We start from the raw sequence: 15,622 nt of genomic DNA on the forward strand, positions 1-15,622 counted from the left end.
TTCAAAAGAGCCATTATTTTATCAGTGGAGATAACTCTTCCATTAACCCCATTTGCAGCTCTTCCATCCCTTGATAGAGGCTTATGATAAGTTGCAGAGGCCAATAAACTTGAACATGAGGTAGCCAAGTTCTTGGTTGATGTGCTCCTCAGTACTTGTAGGTAGGCTAGTTTCCAGTGGGCAGGCACATAATGCCAGGCCGCTAATCAAAATCTTTCCACCTACTGAAGACTGTACCCTACTGCCTTTAAGGGCTTCACCTTGATGTATCATCAAGAAAGGCCTTTGGAGGGTATCATCAGTCACTCATTGGTGGTCCTGACTACAAAGACAGTTGTCCTGTCTATTCACCTACTACCCCTCTCAGTTCTGACACAGTTGATTTGTGATGGATGCTGAGCAAGTCGCTTTGTCTCCATACTCTTAAGTATCCCTCTAAGACTAGAAGATTTAGAAATTTCAACCTCCATTGATAGAACAATTTCCACGCCAAAAGATTCCTGCCCTGTCCAACTCATTGTGATCTCTTATGGGGTTTTCTTGGCAAAAATGTTGAAGTAGTTTATCATTTTCTTCTTACACATGAGGAACCTGAAGGGTTAAGTGATTTACCCAGGCTCACACAGCTTAGTAAGTGTCTAAGGCCACATTTGAACTCAGGAAGATGAATGTTCCTGACTCCAGGCCCATCTGCCCATGAAATCACAAGTCCCACTCCTATCCCCATCTTCATCAATCAGCATTTCTCCAGGCGGAGTATTGTAATAGCTAGATAGTTTAGAAAACAGGGAAAACTTTCTGTCCTTTAAAAGATTATATTCTAACTTTAATGAGGAAAATAATTTGAAAGCCCTTGCTGACACAAAAATAGTTAGGAATCTACCAATAGGTTACTTGACATGTGTGCATGTGCAAGCAGACATGCAATCTATTGGAAGAGAAAGGCCACTGGAGGTGAAGGCAAAAGGGCAGGGTTCTAGTCCCAGCCCCACCATTTCCTCTCACTTCACTTCTGGGCCTCTATATCCCCATCTTTAAAATGAGGCAGTGGGACTGCATGGTCTCTAAGGTCCCTTATAGCTCCAAATCCTTTGATCCAATAAGTCACAACTCAACTGCCCATCCACAAAATAAGGAGAGTGTGAATTGTACCTCCTATTTACCACAGTGATTGTGAGAACCAAACAAGTTGATGCACAAAGCATATGGTAACTAAAAATACAGCATTTATGTAATGCTGTATGAATGTAAGGTGTTATGGTTATCTTTCAGTGGAAATGAGAGCTGTCAGTTTAGACAACAGAATCAGGTTAGAAAAGCTTTGACAGGCTAGAATGATAATCCCAATTTAGTTAAGAGAAACAACTCAAATTTCCATAGCTATGAAATGCTGGAGGCAGATTGATTTTACAGAGACATATTGTCCAGTGTTACAAAATCTTCTATACTTTATACCCTGATCACACAACTGGAGCATTAAATACAGTTCTATGTATTACATCTTTTAAAAAAACATTAGTGAACTGGATTATACCCAGAAGAGAGTAATCAAGGACGGAAATGGGACCCAAAACCAGGCCATGTTGAGATCAGTTGAAGGAACCTAGAGGTATTTTGCCTGGAGAAATGATGATATGGAAGAGGAGGAGTGATGATGAATGTTAGTTGTCTTCAAGTATTTGAAAGGTCGACACATTGAAGATGGATGTATTCTGCTTGGCCCCAAGAGAGAACTAGGAAGTTGAGCCTTCCAGTTTCTCCAAAGTATCCGATGCCTGCAGGGATGTACAAATAAATATTTAACAAACCAATTGGGAGGTGGGGCAAGGATGTGAAAGAAAGTTACTCGGGATACACTTTTAAGTTTATCCTGCATTATTAGCATTTTCTCTCACTTTTTCAGACCTGAACAATCAAAAGAACAATTAATAAAGCCCTGATTTTTTAGTGTTTGCCACTTTTCTATGTATAAAAACTTAATCAGATCTTTAAGCAGGGATAAGCTAACTGCAGCATATTGTTTGGTGCCCATTTATTCAACTGTTTGGTGCTCAAGTATTACCTTAGTTGATACTTTGCATGTGGTTATTGATTTCAAAAGGATTACCAAAGTAACCTACTTAAATTAACATTAATGAGACTTATTTCACATCATTCTCCTCCACTCTACCTTCTAGCTCTAACAGATCTTTCCTGCTATTTTCCAAGCTCAGCCTTCTATCTTCTGACTCGTTGCCTTTAGGCAAGCTATATCCTATGCCTTTCTTTCCCCTTCAACTCTTAGAATGCCCTAGCTTTATGCACGGCTCGGATAAAGCCCATCTTGCTTACTTATGTACACATTATATGCCCCTAATAAAACAGAAAAGAAACTGAGACCTAGAAAAGAGAAAGCATTTAGCCAATGTCACACGCAGGCAGTGTCAGGAGTCTGGCTTGAGTCTGGAGCCATCTTGACTGTAGTCCTTCCTCACTGCCTTATCTAGCTATGGGAGCTTAATTAAATCCTTGTTGGATTGGATTAGGATAAAAATGCTATTATTTTAAAATTCTGCTCATTCTAATATATTCATCATCATTTTCTTTGATAACCTTTACTGATAATCAAACACAGCATATGTGTTTGTGCTTGCTTTCTTCCTCAGCTGGTCATGTTTAACCGAAATCTTAGAAGTCCCTTATACTGAAAAATAAGAAGCTACTGTCCCCCAATTCATTCTCTAAACCAGCAAGAGATGCATTTTCCAACTTATAATTCACTAATTTTGTGCCCTCATGAAGGTGACAGTGACATTTTGGGGAGGATATTCTATCTGTTAGAATTATACAGTAATCATTCAGGAGTAACCCACTGGTTATCTTCATCCTTGGTTTCAGGTCAAACTTCCCTTTCCTGTCGATCAAATCACAGATCTTCCAAGGAACGATTTCCAGATGATGATAAAGATGCACAAGTTAACCTCAGAACAATTAGAGTTCATTCATGATGTTCGCCGGCGTAGCAAGAATCGGATTGCAGCTCAACGTTGCCGCAAAAGAAAACTGGACTGCATTCAGAATTTAGAATGTGAAATACGGAAATTGGTAAGTTTGGGTCATTCTGTCCTCTTACTCTGCAATTGGAAATTTGCAATTAGGTTGCTGGAAAAGTTAGATGTGAGGGCAAGAATAAAGGGAAATGTTAAAGGAAAAAAAGCCAACATTCAGGAAAAGATTATGATCATTCAGTTTTTTTTAAAAAATAATACCCCAAAAGCAAATTATCACTTCAGGTGTTTGGATGTGTACAAAAAACTAATAATAGCATCCCATGGCATTCATTAGTTATATAAAGATAATTCTTTTTCAAATTTAATCTATAAATGGGGCTATTGGTAACTCACCTCACTCTAGGCAGAGGCTTGGACAAGAGGATCTCATAAGGTTTTTTCCTGCTCTAATATCTATAATTCTGTCATTCAAAAAACAAATGTCCCATTCTACATGCTTGAGTGTCTCATTCATTCTTCTGCAATGAAGAGAGAAAGAGTTTAAAGTTCACTGCCATTCACAGTGCTAAGCTCCTTTTCTTCCAAGACAACTAAGCCTCAGACTAGGAGTCAGCCTCATTTCTGTAAAATTCTGCACTCGTCCCACAGTTCTAAAGAGCTGAATAGTGGAGCCCATCATTGAGGCCATATCTGTATTAACCTAAGAAGTGAAAAATGTATCAACACTTCATTATACACAATATATCTTCCTGTTACTATGCTTCAGACAGCTGTTTGCCTCGTTTTAAGCCTTTAGCTTTGATAAAAAATAAAGCAGAAAAGCAAAGCCACTTGAAAAGCAGGAGCAGTTCTTAAATAGTGTAAGAAAGCACATTCAGCCTCAGTGTCCCCATTGAGGTAACAGCACACAAACATATGTTCCTTAATCTATTAAGCTCTCACACACCTTCCTTATTTCCATGATACAAATTTAATCAACAGTGTCCTGGGTGAGCTCGTTTCTTTCTGTGGGCCCTACTCAGAGCATCACTTCAGTCGCCCATCCCTAAGCTTCTTCTGGGGAAGCCTCCCCCCTGAGGGTGAAGGCCAGGAAACTTTGCTATAATCTGCCCAGCACAGGAGGCTTGTTTCCTGACTCTGATCCAGGCTTTGTGTAGGAACCAGAAAGCTCCAACTTTTCCAAACTTCTTTGGGTCCTTCCTATCTCCCATCTACCCCCTCCAAATTCTTTGTCTCCAGCACGCGCCACACAGCTTTTACAAACTTGCCTAATGTATTTCTCTCAAGTTACACGTCTACATCTGTTTATTTTTCATTTTTTAAACATGTTTTCTTGGTAAATTTATAAATATTTTAGCAGGTGCCCTTTCCCTGTGTAAATCTCTCAGACACACATGGCCACCCTGCCTGCCAGATTGCATTTCCTTTCTCTCACATTCGCCACATAAGGACTCATTTTCTTTCTTGAGTTTCTGCTTGCTTGATATTCATCCTTTCTCTCCTCATCTCTCCCTCTTTTCCCCCTTGCCTTTCCTGTTCCTTCCCTTGCTGTTTCCATCTCCTCCCTCCCTTTGTCTTTCCCTTACACACACACACACACACACGCGCGCGCGCGCGCGCTATTTGGCAGATTTTGGCAGTGATACCAAAGAGAATGGCATGAAAGGCCAAAGACATCCCTGCCTGCCCAGGGTATGATGACCAAGAGCTACTGGAGTGACCTGCAGCCGTCGAGTTATTCACTTAATAAGCACTTATTAAGTACCTACTGTATGCCAGGCACTATGCCCAGTGCCATCTGCCTCTGTTGACAGAGATGGCACTTAATTGCTCCAGAACTAATTGTCAAGCCTGCTCACTACCTACAGCCTTTTACTTTTTCTTCCTTATCCATTCTGTTGCCCTTCTCTGAGGCAATCATGGCCTGGAGACAACAACTAGCAGAGTATAAAAGCTTACTCTCTAAATGGTAGGTAAGCCATGCTTGCATGGTGCTTCCCCCACACAGATTGCTGTGTCAGTCACTGCAGCTTTCTTACCACTGTCAAGCCTGGCACCAGCTGAGAAAACGAGGTACTGCTAGTGCCAAAGGGATGAATCCAGCTGCGCTTGGTGGCTGCCCAGAGAAAACAGTGATTGGCACTCCACCAAAGGAAGGGCTCCCCAGCGTGCATAAAAAAAAGAGAGGACTTTTCTGGAGCCGTCATGCCGGCAGGGGAGCTGGCGGGGCCCCTCTCACAGAGCTCTCTCAGGACAGGAGGAGTAGTCGGGAATTTAAAGCTGAGGAGCAGATCTTTCATTTGTAAACCTATTAGGAGTTGTCATGTGGCTTGTCTCAAAACTTGTAGCATAGCCGGGATTTTGCCTGCAAAGACGGATCCAGCCATTCTTAAAAAGCCTCCAAATGAAGCTACAATGCCAACGTAGGCTATTGCCACGTAAACAAAATCAAAAAGACCAGAGTATTTCAACACTCTAAATTAATAGCAGTCGCTGCTGCACTATCGTGAATCATAGTATGTTAGTGCTGGAAGGGACCTTACAGGCCATCTGATTCAGTCCCTCTCATTTTGCATATAAAGAAACTGAGGCACCAGAACCTGAGTTCAAATCCAGCCTCATACACTTAATACTTCCTAGCTGTGTGACCCTGGGCAAGTCACTTAACCCCAGAAAAAAAAGAAGAAAAAGAAAAAAATTAATTGAGACCCAGAGAAAGGAAGTGTTTAACCACAACTACAGATATTAGTTGTGAAAACTGTGATTGGAACATAATCTATAATTGCTGCCCCAAGTTTCTTTATCATAAAAGTAGATCTTAGAAATAAACAAAAAAGTTTGTTTAATCAAAATTTCACTGTAAATGCATGGGAGAGGAAAAGGGCCATAGAGCTTTCATTGTACAAACAGAATTAATACAGTGTACAAACAGAATTTAGTTGCTACAATTGGAACTTATCTTAACATGGCTTTTTGACTGAAGAAGGAATTTCCTCCACTGCAGCTGTCCTTCTCTTATACCTCACCATGGTATGGAGGGAACCCTGGGTTTTAAAAGAATGCCAGGGCAATTCAGGTTTTGGCAGGTTCTGCCATGCTGGAAAGGCTTCAAGCGGAGGAGGCCTAGTGACGGACATCTCTCGTCCAAGGACTGGCCTGTGTCAACTTAGAAAGGGTCATTTCTGAGTCAGTTCCAAGGTAATTAATTTTTTTCAACCACAGCATCTTTCAAAAAACAATCTACTAAATTATCAAAGTTGGGTATCCACACTGAGGACATCACAGATCCTCAAAGTGAGTATTGAAATATAATTTACACATTATTCTTGCATACACACACACACACACACACACACACACACACACACACATATCTGCATCTTACCTAATCAGACCTCTGGCCTCATTGTACTGTTGAAATTTTTTATACATTAAAACCCCTCTAGTCCTTTTCTTCTCTCATGTATTTTTAATGACATTTCAATTAATAGAACTATTTTGCCTTGTATATTTATAGTTCTGCTTTGATGAAAAAGGGGTAAGGGACAGTATACATGTCAGGTGCTTTATGTTTATAGGGAACTTTATAATATATCCTTGCATTTGAGTCTCATGACAGCAGTGTGAAGTAGACAAACCAAATAAGATTATCCATAGTTTAAGGTGAGAAACTAAGGCTCATGAGGTCAAGTCCCCAGTTCACACAGCTGTCAGCAAGTAGAGCCTCGAAGCCAACCCAAGGCTTCTGTCTTCGCGTGCCCTTCTCTTTTCACTGTGCCTTGGCTACTTCTTTAAGAATACAGACTGATCGTACGGAATTTCTTTTATTTCATAATCTTTTCCTGACCAGCTCTCCTCAACTCATCACAGATTTAAATTTGGAAAGGACCTGAAAGTCCATAGTCCTCATTTTATGAATCAGAAAACTGAGACAGGCCCAGAGGGATTAAATTGCTTACCCCAGAACATATAGGGAATAGCAGGACTGAAATTTGAACCCAGGTCCTTTGGGACCAAATCCAGTGTTCTTTCCATGAGTGAGCTGCTTTTCCAATAGAAAGGTGTAGACTCAGAGACTGCCCAAACCTAAGCAACAAAATAACCCCTCTACCCCACCTCCCAAAAAATCAACAGCCACGTTCAGTAGACTCTGCTTACTGAGGCAGTCAGTGTTATTCATTATTTTAAAAGATATTTAATCATTTGGTTGTAAACAAAGAGAGAATTTGCTGGTTTCCTGCCTAGGAACAAGAAGGGTCAGCCACTCCCTAAGGAGTGTGCTTAAGGAAGTATTGGATATTTATACACGTGGTCTCCCGAATGGGGTCCCAGTTAGAGAGATGCAAAGGGCTATGTCCCAGACACAGACAGACTGGTACGCCACAGGTTCCCTGGAAATGTTACCGAGGTGGGCACAGCGTCACACAAACCTTCCCTTTGTTCTGTTTCCCCAGGTATGCGAGAAAGAAAAACTGTTATCAGAACGAAACCAGCTGAAAGCGTGCATGGGAGAACTCTTAGATAACTTCTCCTGCCTTTCCCAAGAAGTCTGCAGAGATATCCAGAGCCCTGAGCAGATTCAAGCCCTGCACCGGTATTGCCCTGTCCTCAGGCCCATGGATCTCCCCACACCCACCAGTATTAACCCTTCACCCACCGGCATGGAGCAAAGCCTGGCAGCCTCCCAGTGCGTCGGGGAAAGCATGCAGTGCTGCTTGGATCAGGGCACCGTGCCCCTCGGGACTCCCTGGCTCCCCAACAATGTGTCGGAGAATTGTACAGCCGGGAGGAGGTTGGATGGAGCTGACCAAGGTACCTACTCAGAAAGAGGGCCCTCTCTAGAACCGAGGAGCCAAACAGTGACCGTGGACTTCTGCCAGGAAATGACTGATAAATGTACAACAGACGAACAGCCCAGGAAAGATTATACCTAGTGACGGGCCCTGACATCCCCACCCAGACAAACGTTCATCAGTCAGCCTGTGGCCAGTTCATTTGTTGTCTAGAAGAACGAATTTGGTGCACACTACAGTGGTCTTAGCAGCAATACTGTTTTTAAGTATTTCCTCCTCCCTACAAGCAGGAGTTACCTAGTTATCTTCACAATGGTGCTATCCCTTGCCCAGGCAGGGAACTCAAACAGTGGCAACACTGTCTGTTTTTATATGTTAATTTCAATCTTAACAGGGATGGACATAACACCTCTGAGGACCCAACCACAGATTATTTTCTCAGTGGCCCATGTCACAAAACCCTATCTCAGGAATTTCCTCTGAATGTTCAATTTTTTTTCATTGAAGACAGCTTCTATACACATCAAAGTTTTATAACTAAACTGTACATATAATATATATAATATATAAAAGTATATCTCCATATGCAAAAGTCCCTGCATGCCTCAATTTTCTCATCCTAAAACTGGAAACTTTCATTTCTAATGTATAAACAAGTTCCAACATTCCTTTTTTTTTTTTTTTTTTTTTTTTGCCTTTGATGCTAGAAGTAGTTTGGCAACTTGTTATGGTGGTAATTTTTTTCTTGGTTTAGAGTTCATCAATATTACTCAGTTTGTACTTATTTATGGAAAAAAAATCAACATTGAAAGCTTGAGAGTTGATTGCAGAGTTTTTGTTTTGTTTTGTTTAATTTTGGGCACAGACAAATGGTGCCATCTGAGCATTGTGGATTTTTTTTCTTGCAGATACTGTACAGTAATGGTCAACTTTGCCACTTGCACTGAGTTTGGGGTCAAACCTATTTTCATAAATGAAGTTGTAACTTCAGTATAACTCGAGTATACTGTATATTATTTGCTTTATAGTTTAAAAGAAAGTAAAACATTTTAAGTAATTAAAAAAAGCACTCAGGTGATAATTATGTAGAAGAAACAATCTTGCCAAATAATGAATTCACCCTCCAATTTGTAGATGATAATCTGCTTGAATATTTTTGTATTTCAACTCCTTAGCCCTCTTCCTTCCCCCTCCCCAAGCAAATTTTAAATGAGTCAAGTTAGTGGTAGATGCTTGATGTCCGGATTCCTAGGTGGGGAGAGAGTTTGGGCATCCCACTTGAAAAATGCATCAGTAACAGAACATCCAACCATGATTTTACACCAGGATTTTATAAGTGTTGGTGTCTAGAAACCAAGTTCTGTTTTCTTCCCCAAGTAAGTTGTGGTCTGGTCACTACTTACTCCCTGAAGGATTCTATTATAGGATCTTCTCTTTTGAAGTCATGGCCATCAACCCAACTACCTTTGAGAAAGTCAGTCTCTCTGGAGATGACTGAAGCAATTGGTTGAGCTGTAGGTTCACTGAACCATTGGTTGGTCTTTGGATGGTTCAAAGGGCCAGTGAAGCAAATGTGCCCCAAATAGGAGAGACAGCAGTGCAGTTGCAAACCCAAAGTCTTCTCCTGGTATAGGCAGAAGAGTTTTTTGTTTTGTTTTTTTTTTTTTCCCCTCCCTTCCTGCTCTAAGTACATTGAGTTGTGTTTGAGGTTACTTCACTGACCTACTGCCCAAGTACATCCATAGCTCATTCTGAGACTTTAGGCAAGACAATACCAGAACTCTTCCTAATGGCATTTTTTTCTTCTCTTGCTGCAAAACTGGTTGGCTGTGCACATCTGCGAAAGAGAGCAGCTTTTCCTCAGCACGGAGGCATGATGTTCTCCTCTGGTGCAAACGTTTACACATGAGGTGTGCACCAGTGTTTCTCTTAAGGCACTCAGTAGCTCAGCATCTTTCCTTAGGAGGAGGAATCAGCTCCCTCACTCCAGTGATACTTTTATGACATCATGAATATGGACACTCATGAATGCCCTGGTCTTGCTTAACACCCCTCGACCCCTTGGCTACAGTCTGGCTCTGGAGGAGAATTGTGTATGGTTTGATATGGGGCTAGGGTGGGAGGGGTCATCGGGGGGCTAGGTGGCTGATTTTTGGTTCTTTGTGCCACTGTTTGGACAATATTAAAGCCGCATGTAAAAGGGGGAAGTTAGTATAAAATGTAGGCGAAAAGTGAAACCATAATAACATGTTTTAGTATTAACTTTTTCTGTACAAAATACTAGCTCTAAATGTTTAAATATGTATGGATGCCAGAAACTGTTGATTCACACAGTAGGGGAAAAAAAAGCCTTTTCTTTTCAAATGCTTTCTTTTTGAAGACCTGCCTCTAGGTTTTTTGTTTTTATGTGTGTGTGTGTGTGTGTGTGTGTGTGTGTGTGTGTGTGTTTGCGTGCGTATGCCTGAAACAGTTTTTTGTAAAACCCTCTATGGATAATTCATTTTTTTTTATTTGTTGTTGTTGTTGTTATTGTTGGAATTTCTTGACCTTGTAAAGTAATTCTTTACTTCACCATAAGGTTTTCACTTGTGGGAGACAATGGTGACAGCAAGAATTTTAAACTAAATGTGAATCACATGATCACTTCATAGGTTTTTGTTATCTGGAGGGGGTCAGCTGACAGTATTTTTTTTTAACTATTTTTTGTTGTTGCCTTTTTTAATGACCTCTTCTTTTTTGTTTTGTTTTGTTTTGTTTTGTTTTTACTGTTCTATGAGTATATAAATAACCAAGTCTGCACCACCTTCTTGACATGATTTTACCCAATTAACAACTCATGTGCAACTGGTAGTCTTGACCTCATTCCATCCTTTGTGCATATTATTGTTCTTGTTACTTTTAAACACCCACAGATCTTGTACTGCAGCTACCTTGGCCCTCACTGATGGTGAATCTGTTTATTTTTTCCCTGCCCTAACTCTATCTACTACCAATTTTTGCCATGGGAACTAATGATGAAAACCATTGGTCAAAGGGGAAAAAACTTTTTCAAGTTTTTAGCAATTCATTTTTAAAATTATGTTTATTTTTCCCCATGAAGTAACTAATTTCATATAATTGCTCAGATGCTATGGATGTGGTTTTGGCTATTCTGAACCATGTGCTTATATCTGTTACTGATTCATTTGGAGAGATTTAAAAGGGAGATAAACCCTTGGGAGGACTAGATATGGGACTGAACCCGAATTGGCCTCCATGTCGTACAGAAAATTTCCAAATTAAAAATTAATTACCCTTTTTCCTCTCCCCCTCCACTCAAAATAAATTTTTTTTTAAAAAGGTAAAAGTACTAGTGAGAAAAACAACTTACACAAAATTAAAGTCTATAATTGTGTTTTTGAACTCTCTTTCTTCCAAAATAAAGAGAAAACCATCCCTTAGCCATGGCCAAAGTGCTATATCAGATTCTAAATGGCCTCCATCCACTAAAACAGCCAATAATTGGGGCAACAGCAATAAGTAGACAGATCTCACCCCAGCTTAGTGTTCCCCTTTCATCTGCCTTCTCCATGCTCCCTGTATCGCCAGAAAAACCTCATTTCATTTAAGCTTATTGTGCTATTGTCACTCAAATGCTTTGCAGTGTATATTTGTTTCTGCACATTCTCTGGGGGTGCCTTGAATAAGACAGAACTCCGTCACATACTGATTCTGGAACAAATTGGTTGGAAAAGAAAAAGAAAAACTCTGTCAAGTTATTAAGACATCCTAATATTTATATCGTGGATTTCCTAATGTATGATGACTCAGGCGTCAGAGTTGATGCTGCAGTAGAAGACTATTATTTTGTATAACGTACGAGTAATTTATTAAATGTCTTTCTAAGGGTATGCTGCTTTTAAGATGCACTATATTTTTGGATTTAATCCTTATATTATTGTTTTCCCAAGGAAGTAAAAATGTAGTATTATAAAGGCTAACCATAGTGATTAGTAAGCCAACTACTACCTCTCTTTTTAAAAGGAGAGTCAGGACTAGCTGCAGTAATTGCATTAGATTAATCAGTGTAGGAGAAGGGTTTCTAATGTTAAATTCATCACTGCTGTGGAAAGGTCCAATGCAAATTTTCTAGCTATTTTAAATACTTTATAATTGCCAGTTTTAAAAACACACATAACACACACACACATAATAAACACACACGCACACACACATTTACACATTTACGATTATAACTCTATCAGAAGACAGTTTTTTTAATAAACCCAGAAAGTCAGCCACAATGTCCCGATTTGGAATCCACAGCACATTTTAGATGATCTACAGGTTCTAGACTGTGTTAAAATTAGAAATAAGAGAAAGGTTTAAAAAGGAAAAAAAAAAAAAAAGCCAGAATCCCCCTAAGGTGTACTTTTCAAGCTTTTGCAAGGTATCACCCTCTATCTTTGTCCTCCATAGTTCTGCTTGACTGCACCTTCTCCACCCCATCCCAATTTAATCTAAGAATTGTTAAGTCTTTTCAAACAAGCCAAACACCCTTGGTTCTATCTTCAACTCACTGGGAACGCATGCGCAGTCGTTGCTTTTGAAGTTTTCCCAATGGAGGTGAATTTCTTGCCAAAGCAGGGAGTGCTGGTGGCAGCTACATTGCCACATGTCAATGTTAAAGATCCTGCTGAAGATACCGTAGCTACAAGACATTTTTTTTCAATAGAGAAAATGTAGATATTCTGTTGTGAGCTAGTATTTCCTTCCGACATTGTAGTTTTTATTCTAGATTATGTTTCTGGCAAAGCGATCCTTCGTGTGATTCAGTCTGCGTGGATCTAGCCTCCGTGTAGGATGCATCTGTGTGTGTGTGCGCATGTGTGTGATTGTGTGTGCTTTGTGTATATTATGTATATGTGTGTGTATTTATAATACAACCTGAGCTATTTTATGACCCAAGCATCACCGCTGATGCTGTAGAATCCAATATACATGAACATACTTATGTGTGTGCAAAAGAATATATGTATATAGAAAAGACCTATTATGGCGGATTGGGGATAAATTATTGATCTGACAGTGCAACAACCTAGCTTGCAACAAAAAGTAAATGTACAGTATTTTCCTACACTCCACCATGGTAGATGATATTTATACTAAACTAATATCAGTGACATGTTTTTAATTGTAAGCATAAGACATTGCCATTTTGTGAAGAAAACCACTTTGGTGAGGGGGGTCAGCTTGAGTCGTTTTTATTTAATGTTGTAAACATGGTAATTAGCCAAATCTGACAGCTGATGAAATAAACAGTTCTGTGAATTTCACTTTCATTCCAGTAGTATTGACCTCAAATCAAAGAATGGCCCTCTCTATGAGCAGAAGTGCACTAAGACCAGACATTTCACTCAGATTCACGTACAGTGCCAAAAAACGCTCCCCCTGGGGAAATAGAAAAGGATGGAGTTGATGGGAGTGGATAGTAAAAGAGCTGTGCCCCAGAAGGAAAAAAAAAAAAGTAGAAGCAACTGGAGTTGGTCACAGCGTTTTTTCTCAGCAGGGTGATTCTCAGACCTCTTCCATTTCTGGAGACCGGTGTGGGTGTGTGGGTGTGTGTGGGTGTGAATGGGTGTGTGTGTGTTTGTGATTCCCACCCACCTGGCTCACACTCAGAGTGTATCTGGCACGTGTGCACACTATTGTTGCCTCTGAGGGCTCCGACTGGCGGGCACCCCAAGAGCAAGCGGGAGCGATAGTGGACACAGCAGGGATAGCACCAATCCTTTCAAGCATCGCGTTGGAGTTGGAGGCCAGGAGGACCTGTAGAATTTGTTCCAGAACCAGTCCAATACAAGTGCACCTCTAATAAATGCCTTACAAACTTCAGAGGCCATATTCAGAACAGGGTTTTATCAGCGTATGCAAGGGGCTGTAGCCCCTCTTCTCTTCCTCCCCAGGTCAAACAGTATGGACAGTTTTCACACATATCTACCTGTATAATCCTCTGTACCTCTCATAACTGGTCAATGACTGTAACAGGTTACATCAGGTGTTTTTCTACATACTTTTTACACAGATTCTATGCGATTAATGTAACTTAATTCAATGCATCATTTAATTGTACTAGTTCTTAAGCTTGTCTTTATTTTTTTTTTCTAGGTGACTGTGGTTTCTTGTGATTTTTATTGTAAAAATGAGATGGCTGTTGATGCTTATTCTCTGTTACTAAGAATTTTTACCTTTTTGGAAAAAAAAAAGAGCATTGCTATGAACTAATGAATTAAAACTTCATTTACTCGTTGTAAATACAGTATTGTGCAAAAAAAAAAAAAAAAAAAAAAAAAAAAAGCCCAACCCTTTTCATTCATTTGAAATTGCTAGTGTTAACTGAATTTTGTCTAGACACCATTTCTGTTGAAGAAATAAAGACATATCATTATGTATTGTAAATTGATTTTTCTGTCTCTGAAATTTGTTATCCATGAATGTATTTATGTGTATTAATTATGTACAGTGTATAATAATATAACAATAGTATGATATTAATTTATCAGTGACCATTAAGATCATATTTATTGTTCACTCATGTCTGACCTTTTGTGACTCTGTAGACCAACTGTCTGTGGGGTTTTCTTGGCAAATATACTGCAAAGATTTGTCATTCCATTCTCCAATTTTATGCAGGCGAGGCTTAACTGATTTGCCCAGGATCATATGCCTAATAAGTATCTGAAGTCAAATTTGAATTCTGGTCTTTGATTGCAGGGCAAGTATTATATCCACTGCACCACCTAGCTGCCCGAGGTCCACAATTACTTTTGCCCTAAGAGCATTTATCTTGCTTCAGTTTGAATATATGTCTGTTTAACATGTGATCTGATCAGATACTTTGAAACTGATATAAATTCTAAATTTTTATCAGGTCCTTTGATTCCAAAAACTTCTAACCTCAAGAAGCTTAATAAGGTAAATGAGACAGATTCATAATCAACATACTCATTGAGAGAATAAGTGAGTTGAGGAGAAAGGACCCAATATTGGGAGAGAATCTATGACGTTAACCTGGAAGATTTTCTTAAAGAAACTTTACCTTGAATTGGTAAGGGGGTATAGATGTTGCAAACTGGAGGCAAATTGCTCTTCCCTGTGTGTAAGATACCTTAGACAAATGTTTGCAGAGCAAGATAATGATATCCAGTTGGAAGGGACCAGAAAAAAAGATTTGGCCAAAGTTTTCAGTGAAAAATTAGAAATGAATCTTGCATGTGATATCAAAAAGAAGGTCTATTTCTCAAAGCATCCTGTGCACAGTCATAATCAGTACTTTAGAAATTCATAACCGAGACAATATTCTATTTGAAATATGTGAAAACTGAAGGGGAAAGTGACTAACTTGCTGGCCTACATAAGCCCCCTGCCATCATACAGTTAGTTTTATTATATTTATTGATTCAAGGTCTTCAAATATTTTCATTCATTTGTTCAGTAAATTAAAAATTACAGCAGTGCTAAGATGTGCCAAATACATAAAATCAGCATTTTGCCTTTTTCAAATACTCTTAAAATTAATTTTAAGACTAAATAAAATTATAGACACCTCAGGCAATCCATTCTATTGCCTCTGGGTCAATACTTCTTTCAAGTGATTTCAGGAAGAATTTGGTTGTTGTTCAGTAATTTTAGTCATATCCAACTCTCCACAATCCCATTTGGGTTTTGGGGGGAGTTTTTGGCAGAGACACTGAAGGAGTTTATCATTTTCTCCTGCAGCTCATTTTATAGATGAGGAAACTGAGGCAAATAGGATGAAGTGACTTGCCCAGGTTTTCACTGGTGTCTGAGGCCAGATTT

At 39.5% G+C, this 15,622-nt stretch overlaps 1 protein-coding gene across 4 annotated transcripts in view; it reads left to right on the top strand.

Annotated features, from left to right (window-relative positions):
* BACH2 (BTB domain and CNC homolog 2) overlaps positions 1 to 14,222 on the top strand; it is a 416,861-nt gene extending 402,639 nt beyond the window's left edge. For 3 of the 4 annotated variants that reach the window (XM_023503111.2, XM_023503110.2, XM_031964519.1), the window contains 2 exons: positions 2,878 to 3,084; positions 7,445 to 14,221. In XM_023503111.2, the coding sequence (XP_023358879.1) occupies positions 2,878 to 3,084; positions 7,445 to 7,924 (687 nt within the window). In that variant the 3' untranslated portion in view covers positions 7,925 to 14,221. Of the gene's footprint in view, positions 1 to 2,877; positions 3,085 to 7,444 lie in introns of all 4 variants that reach the window. The other variant, XM_031964518.1, reaches the window with a different exon arrangement.
* The last annotated feature ends 1,400 nt before the right edge of the window (positions 14,223 to 15,622 follow it).

Source organism: Sarcophilus harrisii, chromosome 4 (genome assembly GCF_902635505.1).
Source record: "Sarcophilus harrisii chromosome 4, mSarHar1.11, whole genome shotgun sequence".
NCBI lineage: Eukaryota > Metazoa > Chordata > Mammalia > Dasyuromorphia > Dasyuridae > Sarcophilus > Sarcophilus harrisii.